The 21,101-nt window shown below is 39.3% G+C and overlaps 1 protein-coding gene across 3 annotated transcripts in view; it reads left to right on the forward strand.

The window, feature by feature from the left end:
- rab28 (RAB28, member RAS oncogene family) overlaps positions 1-21,101 on the forward strand; it is a 154,196-nt gene that overhangs the window by 88,680 nt on the left and 44,415 nt on the right. Inside the window, exon 5 of one of the 3 annotated variants that reach the window (XM_043694701.1) lies at positions 5,012-5,102. The exons of the other annotated variants lie outside the window; for them this stretch is intronic. Coding sequence (XP_043550636.1) covers positions 5,012-5,102 — 91 coding nt within the window. The remainder of the gene's footprint in view (positions 1-5,011; positions 5,103-21,101) is intronic. 3 annotated transcript variants of the gene reach the window in all.

Genomic DNA, 21,101 nt, shown 5'->3' on the forward strand with positions numbered 1-21,101 from the left:
AGTTCCAAACTTCCAGCTCAGCACTGTCCCCATGACTTGTCCTACCTGCCTAGCTCCTTTTCCACCTATCCACTCCACCCTCTCCTCCCTGACCTATCACTCTCATCCCCTCCCCCACTCACCTATTGTACTCTATGCTGCTTTCTCCCCACCCCCACCCTCCTCTAGCTTATCTCTCCACGCTTCAGGCTCTCTGCCTTTATTCCTGATGAAGGGCTTTTGCCCGAAACGTTGATTTTGCTGCTCGTCGGATGCTGCCTGAATTGCTGTGCTCTTCCAGCACCACTGATCCAGAATCTGGTTTCCAGCATCTGCATTGTTATTACCTGGAATGGGTGAATGGTGTTCTGAGGAAGGTTAGACAGTCTTTTTTTTATGCACTGGAATTTAGAAGAGTAAGCAATTACTTGACTGAAACATACAAGATCCTGAGGAGTCTTGACAGGGTCGATTTGGAACGGATGTTCCCTCCTGTGGGACTTTCTGAAACAGGGGTCACTGTTCCAAAATAAGCTTCTGACCATTCAAGACCAAGATGAGAATTTTTTTTCTTGGGTATTTGGAACTTGCTTATTTAAAAGGTAGTAGAAGTAGAGTCTTTGAATCTCTGAAGGTTAAAGTAGATTCTTGATAAGCAAGGAGGTAAATTGTTAATGTAGGTCAGAATTTGAAGTAATCAGATCAGCCATGATCTCATTGAAAAGGAGAGCTGGTTCGAGAGGATAAGTGCTTATCCTTGAAATGTCAACTCTTCTGCTCCTTGGATGCTGCCTGACTGGCTGCACTTTTCCAGCACCATACTTTTTGACTCTGATCTCCAGCATCAGCAGTCTTCACTTCCTCCTACTTCTCCTAATTTGTCCACTCATGTACATGAGAAGTCAATGTTACCAAGATGTGACTTAGCAAAAGCCAACTGGAATAGCTACTTTAAGGTAAATCAATTTCACCGCAGTAGGAGGCTTTCAAGGAGGATCTGAAAAGGATTTAGAAGAAAATTATTGCCATAAAAAAGGAACTCCCAAACTAGCCCCACCCCAATGCCAAAGAATTTGTAGGATAAGGCCTAAAGGATACATGTGAGATACTGAGAGATTAGTGCTCCAGAAAATCTACAGGAATCTCAACAGTGCACGTATGAAATTTAAGGAAAAGGGAATAATTGGCATGAAAACATTGGCAAGTTGCAATAAAGAAAAGCCCAAAAGATGCTTCCTAAATACATTATGTGCTGGCGGATAAATAACAATACCTTGGATTGATGTTGCTTTTTTGACCTAATTAAAAGACCCAAGATGCTTCACCAGATCTTTATAAAGCAAAGTATGAACTGAACCACAAGGAGAAATTATCTGAATCAGAAAGAGATATTAACACAGATGACAATAGGGAAGCCTTAAAGAGCAATTTAAAGAGACAAATTCAGTAGAAAATCAGAACTGTGCAGGGAGAGTATTTTGGAGCTTGGGGCCAGGACCCATTGAAAATGCAAATGGGTTAGAGGCAAGAATTGTGGCTTCAGTATTTCCAATATTTAAAATATTGAATTTTAATTTTTGATATTCAAAATTTAACTGAGGAAAGAGGAGAACTGTTTAATGGACAAAAAAAAACAAGTTTGGAGATCATTGTTCTCGCAATAGAGAAGAATTATGCAGATGTTGTAGTTCAAGTGAAGTATGGAATATTGTGTGGTATTAATAAACTGAGAGAATACTTGTAATGGAATTTTGCATCTTTTGAAGGCCTAGGTAAATGGTGTCTTTAGCTCCTGTTAGAAGCAAAAGGAGATAGCTGGGGCTTTAACCAAATTTTCACTTCTTTGTGGCTGCAGATCTGAGGTTGGATGGCTGCTAATAATATACCATTATTTAGAAATGGAGAGTTGGACAGAGAAATCGAGGAACTACAGGGTTGTTTGCCTAACCTTGGGCATGTCATTGGAGCAGGTTCTGAGGGACAAGATAAATTACCATTTAGAAATGCATGAAATAGTGAAAAACAGTCTCCAAAAAATTTATAAAGGTTATTTAGCGCTCATTTTGTATTTCTACCTAACTAACTTCATTGATTTATTTGAGGAGTTAACAAGCAGGACCAATGAAGGTAGTGCATTTTATGTTATTCATATGGATTCTGGCAATGCTTTTGACAAAATCTCATGTGGTAGACTGGCAAAGTAAGAGCTCATGGAAATACAATGCCAAGTAACTAGTTGGATCCAAAATGCTTCATGGCTGGAAGCAAAAGGAAGTAATTAGGTGCTTCTCATAAATCTATACCACACTCCCTTCAAGACCAATATATCCTTTGTTGCAATGTCATTGGGAACCAGTAACTTCCTTAAACATGGGTAGTTGAAATTCAGCGTCCCAGTTATTTTCTGTAAGACTAAAGTTGAAAGGTTCCTCAGTTAAAAGCAGAACGATTTTCTTCCTATGCACGATTGAACAAACACTACACTATCACTCTTATATTTTAACATCTAACACTAGCATGAGTTCATAGGTATAATATAAACTATAAGTTGCACCTTAAATGGCAGATAAATAAGTCAGGAGAGTGATGGAATACTCACCACTTGCCTGGTTAAGTGCAGCTCCATCAGGAGCCACTCCAGCCCCAGATGAAAAATAGTTTTCTTTAAATATATTTTCTTTCCCTTATCTGAAATCTATGCCTTATTGTTATTGACCTAACTGCAAAGGGAAAAAGTTCCAGTACTTTCCAGGGTCCTGCTATTCATTGTGTTCTTCCTTGCCTTAATAGTCCTCCCAAAATGCAATTCAAAATACATCACTCACACTGTTCGAGATCAAATTCTATCTGCAATTGTTCTGCCCATCTATATCATCCTGTAATCTGAAGCTTTCCTCTCATTATTTTATCACACCCCCAATATTTGTATCATCTGTGAATTTACTAATCAAGCCTTCAACACTTGTGTCCAGACCATTAAAGTATACAAACATTCTCTAAACGTTCATTCATCCTTCTGTATTCCCTTCCTGCCTTTGCCCAAGTGCTGCTATTCAGTGCACTAAGAGATGCAAGATAGCTGGCAGAAGGCTGCTGAGTTTCAAATGAGACTACAAGATAGCCTTGCAACATGTTCTGGTCCTGGATAGCCCAGTTGCAGATTAAGCTAAACAAAAAAAGTGAAAGAACTACAGAGGCTGGAAATCTGAGACAAAAACAGAAATTGCTGGAGAATCTCAGCAGGTCTGGCAGTATCCTTGGAGAGAAATCAGAGTTAACACTTTGGGTCCCATGACCCTTCAGATTAAGCAATCTCACTGTGGGTGGTGGCCTTCTGTATTGGTTGCTTGATGGGCAACAGCGAAGGCAGTGATAGGAAGACCAATCCTGTCTCTTGAGAAAGGGCAGCAGGTCCATGCTGCACAAAGTAGTTGCAATTCTCTTGGCACTTCAGCAGTCTCAGTAATCTACTTGAGGACAGGTAGTCAATTGTTTTTTTTAAAAGAGATATTTCTGTTTCATAGAGCTTTTTATTGCTTGGAGGGTAATTGAATTAAATAAATGTATGCAAATACCTTTGACAAGGTTCCATACAGGGGATTACTAGGCAAGGTTCTGTGCTGTGAGATTATGGGATTATGAGATATGGCACCTCAGGTTAAAATCTGATCAAAGTAAAGCAAAGATTTAAAAGTAGATGGAAGTGAGAGTGATATTCCAGATCGTTCTGAGGCAATTTGTTTGTTGTGTGCATCAGTGATTTATATATATGTTTAAGGAAGTGGTGACAATGCCAATGGAGCCAATTTTTCACAAAGTGGACATTGAGCAGCAGTGTATTCACTGCAACTTATACCCTGATGTTCTTTGCAAGACGCCCAAGCCAATCTACTTACCAGATCTCATTTGTGCTTAAAATCAATGCCCAAAAATAATTATAGCATGGATTAAGAAATCTGCTGTTCTTCTGTGGAGCAAACTAAAAACAAAAGACAGTACTTTGAGGAAAATGAGGCATAGACAATTGACATTGGGTGAGAAAGGTCTTATCCATGCTCCGGTCCTTCATAAACCTATCTGGTTTTGGAATGGCCTGAGCAATCTCTTTGACTTTTGCAGTTTTAAGATGTTCCATGTCTAGTCCAAAGGGTGTGGTAGGTTCAGTGTGCGTTTTGACCGATGTCCCTCAAAGTTTGGTCTGATGCATGTCATAAGACTCAAATTTTCATTTTACAAGTAGGCTCCTGATTGAGAAAAGCAGGCATGTTGGGAACAGGAATAGGATGGTTAATTTCAATGCCATTATGTTTGTAGCTCTGAATGCCTGGTGGGAGACTCTGGCCCCATATTTTCGAAGGCCAAAGGGACCATTGATAAAGTGGGGAATAAGACAAAATATGGCAGAAGTCAATGTTGTTATGCATGAGATTGATTGAATAAAATATCATAATTAATCATACTCTAAATGGCAGTGAGTTTACTGCTGAGGAAGAGCAGAAAGAATTATACAAAAAAAACATGGAAGGCAGCACTTTTAATTGAAGGGGATTGGTTTGTAAATATCATTTTAAAAAGAGTCCTCCGACTAACATTTGAAGCATTGACTTCTGTGCCTGGATATTGAATGTTTAAAATTATGAAATGATAGAAGAACATAGAATACAATGTTTCTACCAGTTGAGTTGCAATGAGGGATCTTGGAGGTTATATACATTGCATTAGAGGACAGAGCAATGTCTTTCCACTGAAACTTCAGTCTCACAATTTAACTTCCAAACTTTCTGGGGTTGAAATCACACCAGCATTCAAGATTATGTTAGATTGAATGAAGGTAAAGGGTTTAAATGGATAATTTTGATCAAACTATATGCTAATATGAAAGATAAGCACCAAAAGGAGTTCTTGATTTAAATGGCACACAGGAAATTATTCTTCCGTAAACATGTTGCAGACAGCATATTGCAATCCAGGTGCTGTTTGAAGGTCTCCTGGAGTCAGTATTATGACGTATATTCCTCTTCTGTTTTTGTAGACCTGGAAGAACAGCCTGTTGCTCTGAACATGGCCAATACTCCTGGCATATTGCGCCACTGTCACAACACAAAACCCAAACGATTTACATGGTGAACTTGAGGAGATATTTGTATCATAGTTCACAGGTGAGGAGCAGCAAAGGTAGTAGTAGAAAAGGAGCTGGAACATACTGTCCCAAAGAGTCCACTCTATTCCTTCCTTAGTTGCAGTTCTAGATTTTGGTTCCAAATAAAATAGGTTTCAGTCACAACAGGTTGGTCTACAACAGTCAATTGAACCTGTCTAAAATACTCTACAAGATCTGAATAAAGTTGTGGAGGTGTTTTCAGTGGCATCTATACCACTGATGATGAAAGATTAGCTGCCAGCTCTCTGCTATGGAAAATGGACTAAGTCTAGAAACATCTTCAACAAAGCTTCTAGTGACACAGGTATGAAGTTGAAGTACAGTATTTCTCAAATTGTCTGATCTGCTTTTGATCAATCCCATCAAAAACCAGTGTGTGATATAGGAGTTAGCTTCAGGGACATTAGCACTATCTCAAGTATAAAAAGTTTCAGTAGTTTTTCCTTTGTTCAGAAATGACTGAGGTAGACATCTCATCCCCTGTTTCTTTGTGTTAATTTGATTGATTGAAATGTCCACACAATGTAAGAATATGAAACCTCTGGATGACTAGCGAGCTTTTAGAAACAGGAGTTTTCCAGGAAGCACATTCTGTTGTCGATAGCAGTCATGCTAAGTACAGCAAGAGGCCCTTCTAACACAAGAAAATATGGTTTTCAAAGAAGTGATTTAGGGTCTCTTTATACCTTCTGGGTGTGTCACATGACTTAGATATTATTTAAAACATGCTTCTTTCGTCAACTGTTAACAGAATTAAAACCAAAAGAACTGTGGATGCTGTAAATCAGAATCAAATATAGAAATTGCTGGAAAAGCTCAGCAGGTGTGGTAGCGTCTGTAGAGAGAAATCAGAGTTGATGTTTCAGGACAAGTGACCCTTCTTCAGAACAGTTAACTTAACAAATGGTTTCTCAAGTTGCTAAATAGAACATCCTATGGTTACACATTAAGCATTCCTATGCTTTTTCAGATAGAAGATTAATTTATGTTGCTTTTCCCCTGCACTTGCCTGGAAGGAGCTGTTTGCATTAAAAAGTACCGTGAACTGTTCAACTGTAAGTGACAGCACAGTTCTCATGGAAATGGTTGACTGCAAGTCACTTTGAACCAGAATTTTCTACATTCATCAATGGAATGTGGTGAGGTCAGCATTTATTGCCCATCCCTAATTGCCCTTGGGAGGGTGGTGGTGAGCTGCCTTCTTGAACCTTTGCGGTCCTTTGGTGTTGTGACAGTTAGCGAGAAGGTTCTAGGATTTTGAAGCAATGACAGTGAAGGAATGACAACCTAATTCCAGGTCAGAATGTGTGGCTTGGAGACAAATTTGCAAATGCTGATGTCCTCATGTATCTGCTGCCCTATTCCTTCTGGATGGTAGTGTTCTTGAATTTGGAAGGTGCTGTCTAAGCTGTCTTGGCTAATTTCTGTGGTACATTATGCAGATAGCACAAACTCCTGCTATTGAGCAATGGTGGTGGAGAGAGTGAATGTTTGTGGATGTGGTATCAATCAAGCAGGCTGCTTTTTCCTGAATGGTGCCAAGCTTCTTGAGAGTTGTTGGAGCTGCATTCATTCAAGCAAGTGAAGTATATTCTGTCAGACTCCTGACTTGTGCCTTTCTATGATGGACAAGCTTTAGCAAGTCATGAGGTGCGTTACCCACTGCAGAATTTCCTGCCTATGATCTCCCACAGTAGGTGTAGCAACAATTTTTATATGGCTAGTCCAGTTCAGTTTCTGGTCAGTGGTAAACCTGAGGATGTTGATAGTGGGAAATTCATGATAGCAATGTCAAGGGAAGATGGTGGGATTCCCTCTTGTTGAAAATGGTCATTATCTGGTACTTGTGCGGTGTGAATGTTATTTGCCATTTCTCAGCTCAAGCCTCAATGTTCTCGAGGACCTGTTGCACTTGGACATGGACTACTTCAGCACATGAGGAGTAGTGAATGGTGGTGAATATTGTGAACACCCTTCTGACCTAAGGGTCATTTATAAAGTTGGCCTTAGGGCCTGAGGAACTCTTGCAGTGATGTCCTGAAGCTGCAATGACTAACCTCCAGATGACAACCACCTCCTGGTGTGCAGGTGTGAATCTACCTAGCGGAGAGTTTTCTCCCACTTGATGCCACACTTGTCAAATGTTGCCTTAATGTCAGGGACAGCCATTCTCACCTCACTATGGGAGTAAGGAGGCAAAGAGCTGAGTGTGCCTGGTGAAGCTAAACTGAACATCAGTGAGCAGAGTATTACTAAAAAGTGCTGTTGAGTACCCTTCCATCACTTCACTGATTTTTGTTAGTATACTGATCGTATGTGATTTGGTCAGGTTGGTTTTGTCCTGCTTTTTGTGTATAGGATTTGCTTGGGCAGTTTTACACATTTCCAGGAGAATGTCAGTGTTATAGCTGTGTGGAATAGCTTGGCTAATCTTGCCTGTCATTCAGTGCTATTGCTAAATGTTTTCAATGCCTTTATGCTATTCAATGATTGAGCCAATTCCAGCTATCATGTGGAGTGAATCAAATTGGTTCAAGTTTGACATCAGTGATGCTGAACACCTTTTGGAGGAGGCTGAAATGGATAATCCACTAAGTATTCAGGCTGAAAATTATTGCGAGTGCTTCAGTCTCATCTTTTGCACGCTATTGAGTGTGGGGATGTTTGTAGAGCCTCCTCCAGTGAGTTATTTAATTGTCCTTCATCATTCGCAAGTGGATGTGACAGTGCTGCAGAGCTTAGATCTGCTCCATTGGTTGTGGAGTCACTAAGCAATGTCTATCACTTGCTGTTTATGCCGATTGGCACATTAGTAGTACAATGTTGAAGCTTCAGCAAGTTGACATCACATTTTTAGGTATGCCTTGTGCTATCGTGGCATATTGTCCATCGAACATGCTCTTGATGTAAGGGCTCTGTTTTGAGATATGAACATTTTGTTGACTTATGATGGCCATTTATGACAGTCAAATTATTATACTGCACATGATGTCAGTGGTATGTATAAGAAAAGTTGCACTGATAACGAACTACTAGAAAGTGAACAGGTTACAAACCAATGCCCTTAGAATGTTCAATGGCAACATGTGCTCAAGCTCAGTAACTGTCCCAAATGTGCAGTTGCTGCAGATATAAATTATCATGCTTATAAAAAATGACATGATAATCCAAAGACCATGTGTCATATATCCAAGGTTGCGAAAGATAAAAAGTTAGGTGGAAGAATGAGAAGTGTGCAACAAGTCAACAAAGGAATATGAATAGACTAAATGATGGGGAAGTGCTGGAAAAGCACAGCCAGTCAGGCAGCATCGGAGGAGCAGGAAAATCGACGTTTCGGGCAAAAGCCCTTCATCAGAGCTTTCATCAGGGCTTTTGCCCAAAACGTCGATTTTCCTGCTCCTCAGATGCTGCCTGAACGGGTGTGCTTTTCCAGCACCACTCTAATCTGGACTCTGACTTCCAGCATCTGCAGTCCTCACTTTTCCCTAAATGAGTGGGGAAGAAGATGGCAGTTGGAACATAATGTGGTTTGTAACTCTGTAGTAAGAAAGGAACAAATAGAATATTCTTAAAATTGGTGAGAAACTTGTAGAAATGGAAACTCAGAGGGATTTTGGTGTACTTTGTACAAGAAACACAAAGTAAACTTGTATATACCTAAAACAATTTAGAAGACAAATAGTGTGTTAACCATAATAGAAGGACGGTGGAATACATACGAAGAGAGTTTTGCTGAGATTGTATAGGGCTTTAGTAAGACTGCACCTGGAGTATTGTGTATTAACATAGAATACAGAATATAGAACATTATAGTGCAGTGCACGCCCATTGGCTCTTGATGTTTCATCGACCTGTTGAACCAATCTGAACCCGATCTATATTACACTATTTCATTTTCATCCATTTGTTTATCCATGTAAATGCCCTTAAAGTTGGTAAGTCTACAACTGTTGCAGACAGGGCGTTCCATGTTCCTACTACTCTCTGAGTAAAGAAACTACTTTTGACATCTGTCCTGTATCTGTCACCCCTCAATTTAAAGCTACATCCCCTCGTGCTAGCCATCACCATCTGACGAAAAAGGCTCTCACTGTCCACCTAATCTAACCTTCTGATTATCTTATATGTCTCAATTAAGTCACCTCTCAACCTTCTTCTCTCTAACGAAAATAGTCTCAAGTGCCTCAGCCTTTCCTCACAAGACCTTCCCTCCATACTAGGCAATATCCTAATAAATCACCTCTGAACCCTTTTCAAAGCTTCCACATCCTTCCTATAATGCTGTGATCAGAACTGTACCCAATACTCCAAGTGCTGTCGCACCAGAGTTTTATACAGCTGTAATATGACCTTGTGGCTCCGAAACTCAATCTCTCTACCAATAAAAGCTAATACACAGTATGCCTTCTTAACAAACCCATCAACCTGGGTGGCAACTTTGAGGGACCTATGTACATGGACACCACGATCTCTCTGATCATCTACAATGCCAAGAATCTTGCCATTAACCTAGTACTCCTTATTCCTTTTGCTCCTTCCAAAGCGAATCACCTCACATTTTTCCACATTAAACTCCGTTTGCCATCTCTCAGCCCAGCTCTGCAACCTGCAACATCCTTCAGCACTAACCAAACTCCACCAACCTTAGTGTCATCTACACATTTACTAACCCATCCTTCTATGCCCTCATCCAGGTCATTTATAAAAATGACAAACAGCAGTGGACCTAAACTAGATCCTTGTGGTAAACCACTCGTAACTGAACTCCAGGACGAGCATTTCCCATCAACCACCACCCTCTGTCTTTCAGCTAGCCAATTTTCGAACCAAATTGCTAAATCACTCTCAATCCCATGCCGCCGTATTTTGTGCAATAGCCTACTTTGGGGAACTTTATTAAATGCCTTACTGAAATCCATATACACCACGTCAACTGTTTTACCCTCATCAAGCTGTTTGGTCACTTTCTCAAAGAACTCAATAAGGTTGTGAGGCACAACCTATCCTTTACAAAACCGTGTTGACTATGCCTAATCAACTCATTTTTTCTTCTAGATGATTATAAATCCTATCTCTTTATAACCTTTTCCACACTTTACTACAACTGAAGTAAGTCTCACTGGTCTATAATTTGAGGGTTGTCTTTACTCCCCTTCTTGAACAAGGGGACAACATTTGCTATCCTCCAGTCTCTGGCACTATTTATATAGACAATGATGACATAAAAATCAAAACCAAAGACTCTGCAATCTCCTCCCTAGCTTCCCAGGGAATACTAGGATAAATCCCATCCAGTCCAGTTGACTTATGTATTTTCACACTTTCTAGAATTGCTAACACCACCTCCTTGTGAAACTCCATCCCATCTAATCTAGTATCCTATATCTCAGTATTCTCCTCGACAATATTGTCTTTTTCCAGTGTGAATACTGACAAAAAAAATTCATTTAGCGCTTCTCCTGTCTCCTTGGACTCCACGCACAACTTCCCATCACTATCCTTAGTTGGCCCTAATCTTACGCTAGTCATTCTTTTATTCCTGATATACCTACAGAAAGTTTCAGGGTTTTCTTTGATCCTATCTTCCAACAACTTCTGATGTTCCCACCTGGCTCTTCTCCGTTCTCTCTTTAGGTCTTTCCTGTCTAGCTTGTAACTCTCAAGCACCGTAACTGAGCCTTCACATCTCAGCCTAACATAAGTCTTCTTCTTGATAAGAGATTCAACTTCTTTAGTAAACCACAGCTCCCTCGTTCGACCACTTCTTCCCTGCCTGACAAGTACATAATTATCAAGGACATGCAGTAGCTGTTCATTGAGTAAGCTACACATTTGAATTGTGCTCATCCCCTGTAGTTTCCTTCCCTATCCTATGTATCCTAAATCGTGCCTAATTGCATCGTAACTGCCTTTTCCCAGGTATAACTCTTGCCCTGCGTTGTATACCTATCTCTTTCCAATGGTGAAGTAAACATAATCAAATTGTGGTCACTATCACCAAAGTGCTCACCTACCTCCAAACCTTACACCTGGCCGGGTTCATTACCCAGTACCAAATCCACTATGGCCTCGGCCCTTGTTGGCCTGTTTACATTACTGTATCAGCAAACACTCCTGCACACATTGGACAAAAACTGACCCATCTAAAATATTTCCAGTCAATATTTGGAAAGTTAAAGCCACCATAACAACTACCCTGTTAATCTTACTCCTATTCAAAATCATCCTTGCTATCTTTTCCTGTACGTCTCTGGAACTATTCAGAGCCCTATAGAAAATTACCTCAGTAAACGAGTCCTCAAATGTCCTTTCTACCACCATAATACTATCCTTGATTAACAATGCCACACTTCCCCCTCTTTTAACATCTTCTGTGTTCTTACTGAAACATCTAAATCCTGGAATCTGCAAAACTATTCCTGTCCCTGCTCTATCCATGTCTCCAAAATGGCCACAATATCAAAGTCCCAAGTACCAGCCCATGCTGCAGGTTCACCCATCTTATTTCGGATGTTCCTGGTGTTGAAGTAGACACACTTCAAACTGTCTTCCTGCTTGCAGGTGCACTTTTGTGACCTTGAAATCATATTTCTGACCTCACTATTCTCAACCTCCCGGACAATGGAACGACAATTCCACCTCTCCCAGAATGAGCCCCAATTATCCAGTTATACGAAACTCTCCGTCCTGTACCATCCCTGTAGCCACATGTTCAACTCCTCTCTCTCCCTATTCTTCACCGCTCTAGCACGTGGCATGGGTAACAAACCAGATATAACAACTCTGTTTGTTCTAGTACTAAGAGGTTTTGGCCTTCCTGAGGAAAAAAATACTTGCTTTAGAGGGAATGCAAAGCTTGTTAGATTTGTCCTGGATTGAGATATTTGTCCTTTGAGAAGGGATTGACTAGAATGTGCCTATAATGCTTGAAATTAGTCTGAGACAGCATAATGGCATAAAATGTTGTGAGAGATTATTTCCTCTGGCTAGAGTGTCTTGAACCAGAAAGCATTGTCTCTGGATAAAATTGTAGCCATTTTAAATTGAAATGAGAAATTTCTTCACTCTGATTTGTGAATCCTTGGAATTCGCTTTGTCATAACAATGTAGAAACTAGCACATTGCATATATTCAAAGCTGAGGCTGTTGTACTTCTGGACTTTAAGGGAATCGAGGTTTGGAGGGATTGGTTGGAAAAGCAAAGCCGTGATTTTATTAGGTAGTGGCACAAACTCAAGGGCTACTCCTATTTCCTTTGTTCCTACATTTAACGCGTATGCAAGAGAAGGATGATAAAAACTATAGATCAGCAGAGCCACATCAAGTTTCACGGGCACGGCACAGTGGCTCAGCGGTTAGCACTGCTGCCTCACAGCGGTAGAGATCTGTGTTCAATTCCCCCCTCAGGCAACTGTCTGTGTGGAGTTTACACATTCTCCCCGTGTCTGCGTGGGTTTTCTCCGGGTGCTCCAGTTTCCTCCCACAATCCAAAGATGTGCAGGTCAGGTGAATTGACCATGCCAAATTGTCAGGGGTGAATGTTGGGAAATGGGGCTTGGTGGGTTGCTCTTCGGAGGGTCAGTGTGGACTTGTTGGGCCGAAGGGCCTGTTTCCACACTGCAGGGAATCTAATCTTAAACCTGAAAAAGGCTTTTGATTGTGACTGGGAAACATATATTTGACTAATTTCTTTCTGTCGGGAGAAGGGGGCAGTAGCAATAGGGAGTCAATAGTATAAAAAAATCACTGAGGGTGGAGAAAAAGTTTGGAGAAGTAGAAATGGATTCCTTGAGCATGGAACATTGCATGAAGCATTTAGGACTATTGTATCTTTTGGAGGAACGTTGGATATTTCTTTGAAGTAGTGGAAAATTTCATGCTATGAGGAGAGATCAGAGCTTTTTCCTTTGTTATAAATTTCTTATGTTCTTTATTTTTGCAGTATTTAATGGGCGAAAGATTTAAATTTAAATTTTGTTTTTTTAATGGATTGGTACACATGTGCCCAATCAGAAAACCACACAAAGAAGAGAGCTTCAATTTTGCTAAAAATTGTGTAAAGGCTGGCCACTTGTTCAATTATTTTGGATTGTTAAGTTTTCATAATTGCTACTTCTACAAATCTGCTTTATTATTTAGTTCTTTAAATTCATCTAATTCAGTCACCGAATAAAATAAATTACTTTTCAGAATAGAATATGTTACATGCATGCGCCACTGACCTTTTCAATACTTCCCGTGTTACAGTATCAGGATAGTTAAGTATGTTTCCAAATGTTATTTTTGTCCTCTCTCAAAATTATTTAGAAATGCATCTGAATCTAACATCTAATGTTCTGCACTGTTTTAAAAAATTCTCAACGTCAGGTTCGTAGGAGAGTAGTCTGACACAGAACAAACGACCAAGAGGCGAGTCTGCTAGAATATGAGCATTTTATTCCCCGCAGCGTCGCCACAACCAGGTCTCATTCTTACAACGGGTCTGGCTTATACTCACTCTACATGTTACCGGAACTGGGAGCCGTCAGTTCTCGTAGAGCGGTTGCCAACAACCCACGCTCGGCGGTTAAACGTAACCCCGGAGCAGACTCACCGAACTGGAGACTTTTCCAGCTGATATACTCTTTTCCAGATATAAACATTCATGTGAACAGCAGAGCAAGGCTAAAAAACACATTCCATTCTGGTTACATACAGATAAGAAGATTCACACGGGGAGGTGTGTAATAAGATTCACACGGGTCTAAGCAACACCTCCATTCCGGTTAGATTCACACATGTATTGGGACATAATTTTTAACCGTTTCACCACATTCCACTGCTTGGCCCAATACATGTGTTACATTATGATTCACACATGTATTGGGACATAATTTTACACCACATGCACGAACAAATCAATTCACTATACCATTAGATTTGAAAGCTATTAAAAAGATATCTGTGCAAATTTACACACTGGTTTGAGTTGCTTTATAATTATCTTCCATTATATCGTATACATTCAGAATGAGTTTAAACCTGTTTTTGTCTGCTATGTTGATCTAGGAAGAATATCAATTCAGTTGAAAACTATTGCTCTGGTTGATGACTAGTCTTGCTAATTAATTATTAAATTCTGCATTCATTATTGACATGTATAGTTGTCATTCTGACACCAGTAATTAATATTTGTACTGTTCTTTAACTTCAAATCATCAGTTAGCAGGCATCATTTTCCAGTTTATGCTAAAATAAAAGTCAGTAGTAGTATTATTAAGTGCGAATGTATGATAGATCTTATTTTATAGGTTTATTTTCATATTTAATCCTCCATCTGTCATTATCATAATAGCCCCCACTACTCTTGGCACATGGACATGCTCTCTATCTCGAAATAGTTATCTTTGTTCTTTTTCCCTTCCTTCCCTTCCTTCCTTGTGGGCGGCACGGTGGCACAGTGGTTAGCACTGCTGCCTCACAGTACCAGAGATCCAGGTTCAATTCCCGCCTCAGGCAACTGACTGTGTGGAGTTTGCACATTCTCCCCGTGCCTGCGTAGGTTTCCTCCGGGTGCTCCGGTTTCCTCCCACAGTCCAAAGATGTGCAGGTCAGGTGAATTGGCCAGGCTAAATTGCCCATAGTGTTAGGTAAGGGGTAAATGTAGGGGTATGGGTGGGTTGCGCTTCGGCGGGTCGGTGTGGACTTGTTGGGCCGAAGGGCCTGTTTTCACACTCTAATGTAATCTAGTCTTCCCTTCATCTTTTTCTTTCCCTTCTTAGATGCACTACAAATGTGAACAATCCAATATTAACACTATATATGTATTAAATAACATGATATTGGTAGCTAGTTAAAAGATAATTTATTTTCATTCATGATTATTCGACAAAAGTTGTGAAGCAAGAGTTGCCCTGCAGTGTTTATGTAAACAGTCTATTTCAGTAATTTGGTAGTTCTTTGTTCTACATTTTATTCTTTTCCTGTTGCGACCAGTTAGCTCAGTTGGGTGGACAGCTGATTTGTGATGTATACTGATGCCATAAATGGGGTTCAATGACTCCACCTGCAGAGCGAACCGTGGAGGACGCTCCTCAACCTGTTCCCTTGCCTGGTGCATGGTTAAACTTAAACCAACAGTCATCTCTCTCTCTCTCTCTCTCTCTCTCTCTCTCTTTCTCTCTCTAACGAGAGAGCAGCCCAAGGGCCCACTATGACTATAGTGACTTTACCTTTGGGCAATTAGCTCAATTGTCTGGACAGCTTGTTTGCAATACAGAGTGATACCAACAGTGTGGGTTCAATCCCTGTACTGGCTGAAGTCAACATGAAGGTCTTGCCTTCTCAACCTCACTCCTCTCTTGAGGCACAGTGACCTTCATGTTAAACTTACCATCAGTTTTGTCTCTCTGATAAGAGAACAGCCGTATGGTCCTTTGGGACCACAGCATCTTTACCTTTACATTTTACTAGAAAACACAGTTTTTTAAAAGTTGTTAGAATATTTAAGAAACAATGCAATTGGATGATCGCTAGAGCTGAGTCAGGTCCGACAAGATTACCTCATGGAGGAGGAAGGCATTGCCATTAGTTCTTGCGTCTTCTAGTTTGTAAGATGGCTAAAAACTTGTTCAACAAGTCAGCTGTTTTCTTATTTCCCATTATAATACCTCCTGCCTCAGACTTTGAGGAATTCATGGTCACTTGCACTAATTTCTTTTTATATAATTACAGTGTTAATTTAAATCTGTAACATTTCTGACTTATTTAGTCTAATTTTATTTTTCTCGCTCTATTCTTTTTTTTTGATTATCCCTTTCTGTTATTTAAAACTCTCCCACAGGTTTTTGTTTGCCAATATTGTAAGCCTCTTAATTTAATGCAGTGCTTCCCAACCTCTTTCCCACTGTGACTCCATTTCCGAGTTCAACTGCTGTGAGCCCTGAGTGAGGAGGAACTGGGTTCGTCCACTGTTGCCTCAGAAGTTATAACTTCAAAGTTTCAACTCGCAGTCCTACTCCAGATTGGGAAGCCCTCATCTAATACCATTTTTAACCTGTTTGTTAAACCTTAGATGGGTCTCTTTTCCTGTGAGTTTTTCTTCTGACTGTAGACCTATTAAGATTTATTAAATATTTCTAAGGCTAGATGAGGAGAAACTTCTTCAGTCAGATGATAGTGAACCTGTGAAATTGTCTACAACATGAGGTTGTGGTGGTCAAGTCACTGAATATTTTCAACAAAAAAAAGCTGCCAAGCAGTGTGGTGAGAGAGTGGGATTATCGCGTTAAGACAGAGGATCAGCCATGATCGTATTGAAATGGCTGAGCAAGCTTGATGGACTGGATGGATCACTCATTCTCCTATTTTCTATGTTATCAAAAAAATTAAAACTGAGCCACATAAGATATTTGGCCAGCTGACTAAATGCTTCACTAAAGAGGAACTTTGTGAAGAGAGAGGAGAGGCTAAGAGGTAGTAACATTTTAATGGAGAGAATTTCACAATTTAGGTCTTTAGCCAAGAACTAACAAAGGCATTGATAATGATTTCAGTAGCAGATACCCAATTCCACCTGTGCTTCAGGTTAAGTTATAATAGCTGGTAATGATGACTTTGTTGAGGGAAGTGCAAGTTGAAATTGTAGAGATTCTTGACAGTCTTATAGTTGCTTTTGGATATGGTGCCAGAGAATTGGAAGAATTAAAGTATTATATCTGTTTCAAGTGTTTCAGAAAGTGATGGGGATAAATCTCACACAGCAGTGGCAGAGAAACCTTTAGAGACAATAATCCACAGCAATATTAATTAACAATTTGAAAAGTATATGTTAATAAATGAAAGCTAATATGTTTCTTTTCAAAGTAAATCATTGTTGGCTGACTTGATGCAATACAGAGGTGAGGACACTGCAGTTAAATGTATATGAAGATTTTTAGAAAACAATTGAAAAAAGTCACAACAGACTTTGTGGCAAAATTGAAACCCATTGGATTACAGGGGCTTGGTACATAATTCATGAAAGAACAAAAATGGAAAGCAGCGGTGAACTATAGTTGAGTCATGTTTCCTGATGATTAGTATTTGGAGCATTGCTTTTTTTAGATACAGGTAGTTCTTCTATAACGTGATGGTTGCATTTTTGTGCAACCTCACGTTATAGAAAAATCGCACTTTTGGAAACAGCGCTTAAAGTGTTGGTGATATAATTGTATTAAAGCCAACACAAGTTTTAAAAATTCATGATTTAGAAAGTGCCCCCATTCATCAATCGCATTACAGCAAATTTGCTTCAACAACACCCGCGTTATAGCAGAACAAGATATATGTATTAATGACCTAAATTTCAGTTTACTAAATATACGCAAAACCTGGAAATGAGAACCATGAGGAATGAAGTGGCAGTTTTTGAGAGGAAGTAGACTGATGAACTTAATGCAGGAATGTGGCAAAAAAGCCAGAGGTGACACAAAGGAAAATAATTATGCCGTGAGTCATTATGATTTAGAACATGCTGCCTGATAAACTGGTGGAAACAGATTCAATTATAGCTTTGAAAAGTGATTTGCAGTATAAAATTGGAGTACGCATAAATTGTGAAAGAAAACTTGTAGTGCTGTGAGGAAAGAGCAAAGGAGTGTGTCTAATTGAAGCGTTTTTTAAAAAGGCAGTACAGGCAAGATTGGTTCAGTAATTGTGCTCTATTGTTCTACGATCCTATGATGCAGGATATGTTGAACTCTTCAATATGAAAGTAATATGATCAGGTTTTACAGCCATTGAGTATATCGAATACATGAAAACTTTGTGACACAATGTGTTGTGCAACCTGTTAATGTACTGATCATGAATTCGCTTTCAGTCTGTTGATGTGAACAAGCTTAAGACTACTTTCCTCCAGCCTCACAATAATGTATCTATCTTTACCAACTGTACATTTTTCAAATTTATATGACTAGGTATTACAGTGCCTCTTGTTTCATTAGTTTGTACTATTTAGTGTTAATGTTGCTATGCACTTCACAATATTGTACATAAAGGTACTTTAAGATAAACAAATACAGGGAATTAAATGAATGTATTTCATCTGTTAGTAACTAATAGCAGTCTGTCAGAGGCATCTGAGTGAAGGCATAAACAGTTTATTTTGTGTTTGGAATTACTTCCTGGGGGTAGTTAATGTGACACACAGTTTGTCAGAAATGAGCAAAACCAGATCAGTCAACCAGATTCTTGCCTAATGCAGCAGAATTACAAAGGATATGCGTAAACTAATTGTACTCCTTTGCTTAAAGGAACTAAGCACAACCAACTTGTGGAGAAAGATTCTTTGTTTATGCAATTCATTAAAAAAATCATTGTAAAGAATTTACAGATCTTGAGTCTTCCTCTGGTGGCATTGTTATGTGAACGTTGTGGTTTAGTCAGCAACATACACAGCTGTAAACACTTTACAGGGAATGCCTTGTATTTTGAAATGAATTGTAACCTCCAACCTGGTATGGCTTCCATCATATTAATATCCATTAGTCTTCATGAAATGTTGTTTGTAAGCAGTGGCAAAACTCCTAATAATTACCACTGCATTACATTATAATGACTCCCTTTTCCCCTCCTTTCTTCAGTTTTACAAAAATGTGTTTATTTCAACTAAATAAATTTTGTTCTTCCTATATACTGTCACTCTCATTCAAATGAAAGGTCAGCTAGTTGGAATGCAGTTGATTCATTCAACACCTAGATTAAAAGCAAACTAAAATTATGTATGACTAGAAACTTTGTTTTCGACACAGAACATGAAAATAGTTATTGTGGTTAATAAGTAAATAGCTAAATGCATAGTTTTCATATGTATGCTTGCAATGGCTCTTTATTTTGCTTCCTTCTCCCTGTGAACCCAAGGAAAGGAACTTTACTAAGCATCTAATGGGGAAGTGTTTTCTGTGCTGTGATGTACAGAAAATATCAGTGTTCATGAGTAGTCAACGTTGGCTCAATTGGTAACATGCTTTCATTTGAATCTAGGAGATCATGATTTCAGCTTGCACCTCAGACATTTAAGTGCAATTAGGTTGAGATTTCGCTGTAGCATTGGGGAAATCTTATATCTTCCTTCAGATGAAATTCTAAAATGAAACTGTTTCTGCACTCTCTGGAGAATGTAAAAGCTCAATGAATTATTTTGAAACTGCTTTTCCGAGTTTTTCTCAGCAGACATTACTGATTATTTGGTCATTATTAATTGGTCTGCATTGATTGTGAAGCTAGGAGTTGAGAGAATGGGGGAAGTTGGATGAGGAAAGAAACTATAAATTAATTGAAACAAATACGTTTAATTAGTAGAAAAATTGCAGTATAAATGTTATGCCACAGCTGCAGCATGTAAGAACTTAGGAATACCACAGGCAATCCATAGCACCCATAACTTCAGTAAATTTCTATAGACCTGCAGCGTGAGGAGCTTCACTTCAAAACTTTTTGATTGAGTTTGATCTATAGTATAAAGTGTTCTTTTTATTTTACTTCATTTTAGGTTGTGGACTTTAATGAAAGAAAGGACTATCTTAAAACCAAGGACTTTAGAAAAAAAAAATTGCTGCTGTTTCAAAACCAGGTTGCTGAGACTCATTGTATGTACTGTTTATACTGCTGCTTTGTTCAAGCAGTGGGAGAAGCTGTTTGTAGACAGGTCAGCCTCTTGAGGTATGTGTAAGGTGCGATTCAGTTGGCAACAGGTAAATGATTGACTTGTGGAATTGAGAACAGTTGTGGATGCTAAAGGTCATTAACCTGATGACCACTATCTGTTTGACTCATGGCAAAACAGTTGGTCGGTATGAATGAGACAGTGAGAAGTATTTTGACTTCTGGTAAAAAGGAGTGGTGATCCTCTCACTCTCTGCAATAAACGTACCTATTGATGAAAAACAGCTTTTTTTTTCTCGTCTACTTGCCATAACTCTTTAACAGTAACTTACAGATTTTGCAGTTAGTGTACCAATCATCTGTAGCTATTCCAAAGAAGGAAAAGAACCTGGAGAAAGGAGAATGAAGAACAGAAAGCCTTTTCATGCAGAAGTATTGTCCCATCAAACCCTGTGGACTTTTGTTTTCTTTCACCCATAACATCAGTTTTTTTTTCTGTTTGTTTGCCTGTGTCCATATATATGTGTAGAGTCAATAAAGTGTGGTGCTGGAAAAAGCACAGCAGGTCAAGCAGCATCTGAGGAGCAAATGAGTCAGGGTTAAGCTTGAAACGTCGACTCTCTTGCTTCTCAGATGTTCCTTGACCTACTGTGCTTTTTCCAGTGCCAACTTTATCGACTTTGACTTCTCCAGCATCTGCAGTGGTCACTCTCTCCATGTGTATGTGTTGGGGCGAGGGTGGGTGGTGGGGTTGGTTGGTGAGGAGGTGAGGAGGAGATAGAGAGCAGGATTGGGGGTGGTTGGGGTTTCAGTTTTAAATAAGAGTTACATGTCAGTAGTTCATATTTGTTTATCTGTGGTTAGAATCTCTTTGTTTGTAACATGTAGAAGTGTCTATTAAGTATAGAAATGTAATCCATGTATTCTGTTAACCTGGATCAAGTAAGTTGGAGAGACAATTTTTAATACATTTTTTTTACAATGTTTAACTTTTGTAATGACTCCAGAATAGACAAATATTTCAGCATGTTACCCAGTGAACTGTAATAACAAACATTGTGACTCATTAGGGAGGGGGAATGTTATCTGGGTGCTTTGTTCCAGAAGGCACTCATACCACTTAGATTAGCATCATCTCATTTGGTCAGTGGTCAGGTACACGATTGAGATGGTGGGAGTGGAGGAGACTCAAGGATGCAATTGTCCAACAAACTTGAGATTTTTTCAGCTAGTATGAATGAGTGCAAGGGTGAGTGAGGTGAGCAAACTAATAATAATATTATGGTACAGGAAACCATTCAAATGGAGGGACTTAACAGAGTGAGTAATTGTA

This window comes from Chiloscyllium plagiosum, chromosome 1 (genome assembly GCF_004010195.1).
Source record: "Chiloscyllium plagiosum isolate BGI_BamShark_2017 chromosome 1, ASM401019v2, whole genome shotgun sequence".
NCBI classification, from domain to species: domain Eukaryota; kingdom Metazoa; phylum Chordata; class Chondrichthyes; order Orectolobiformes; family Hemiscylliidae; genus Chiloscyllium; species Chiloscyllium plagiosum.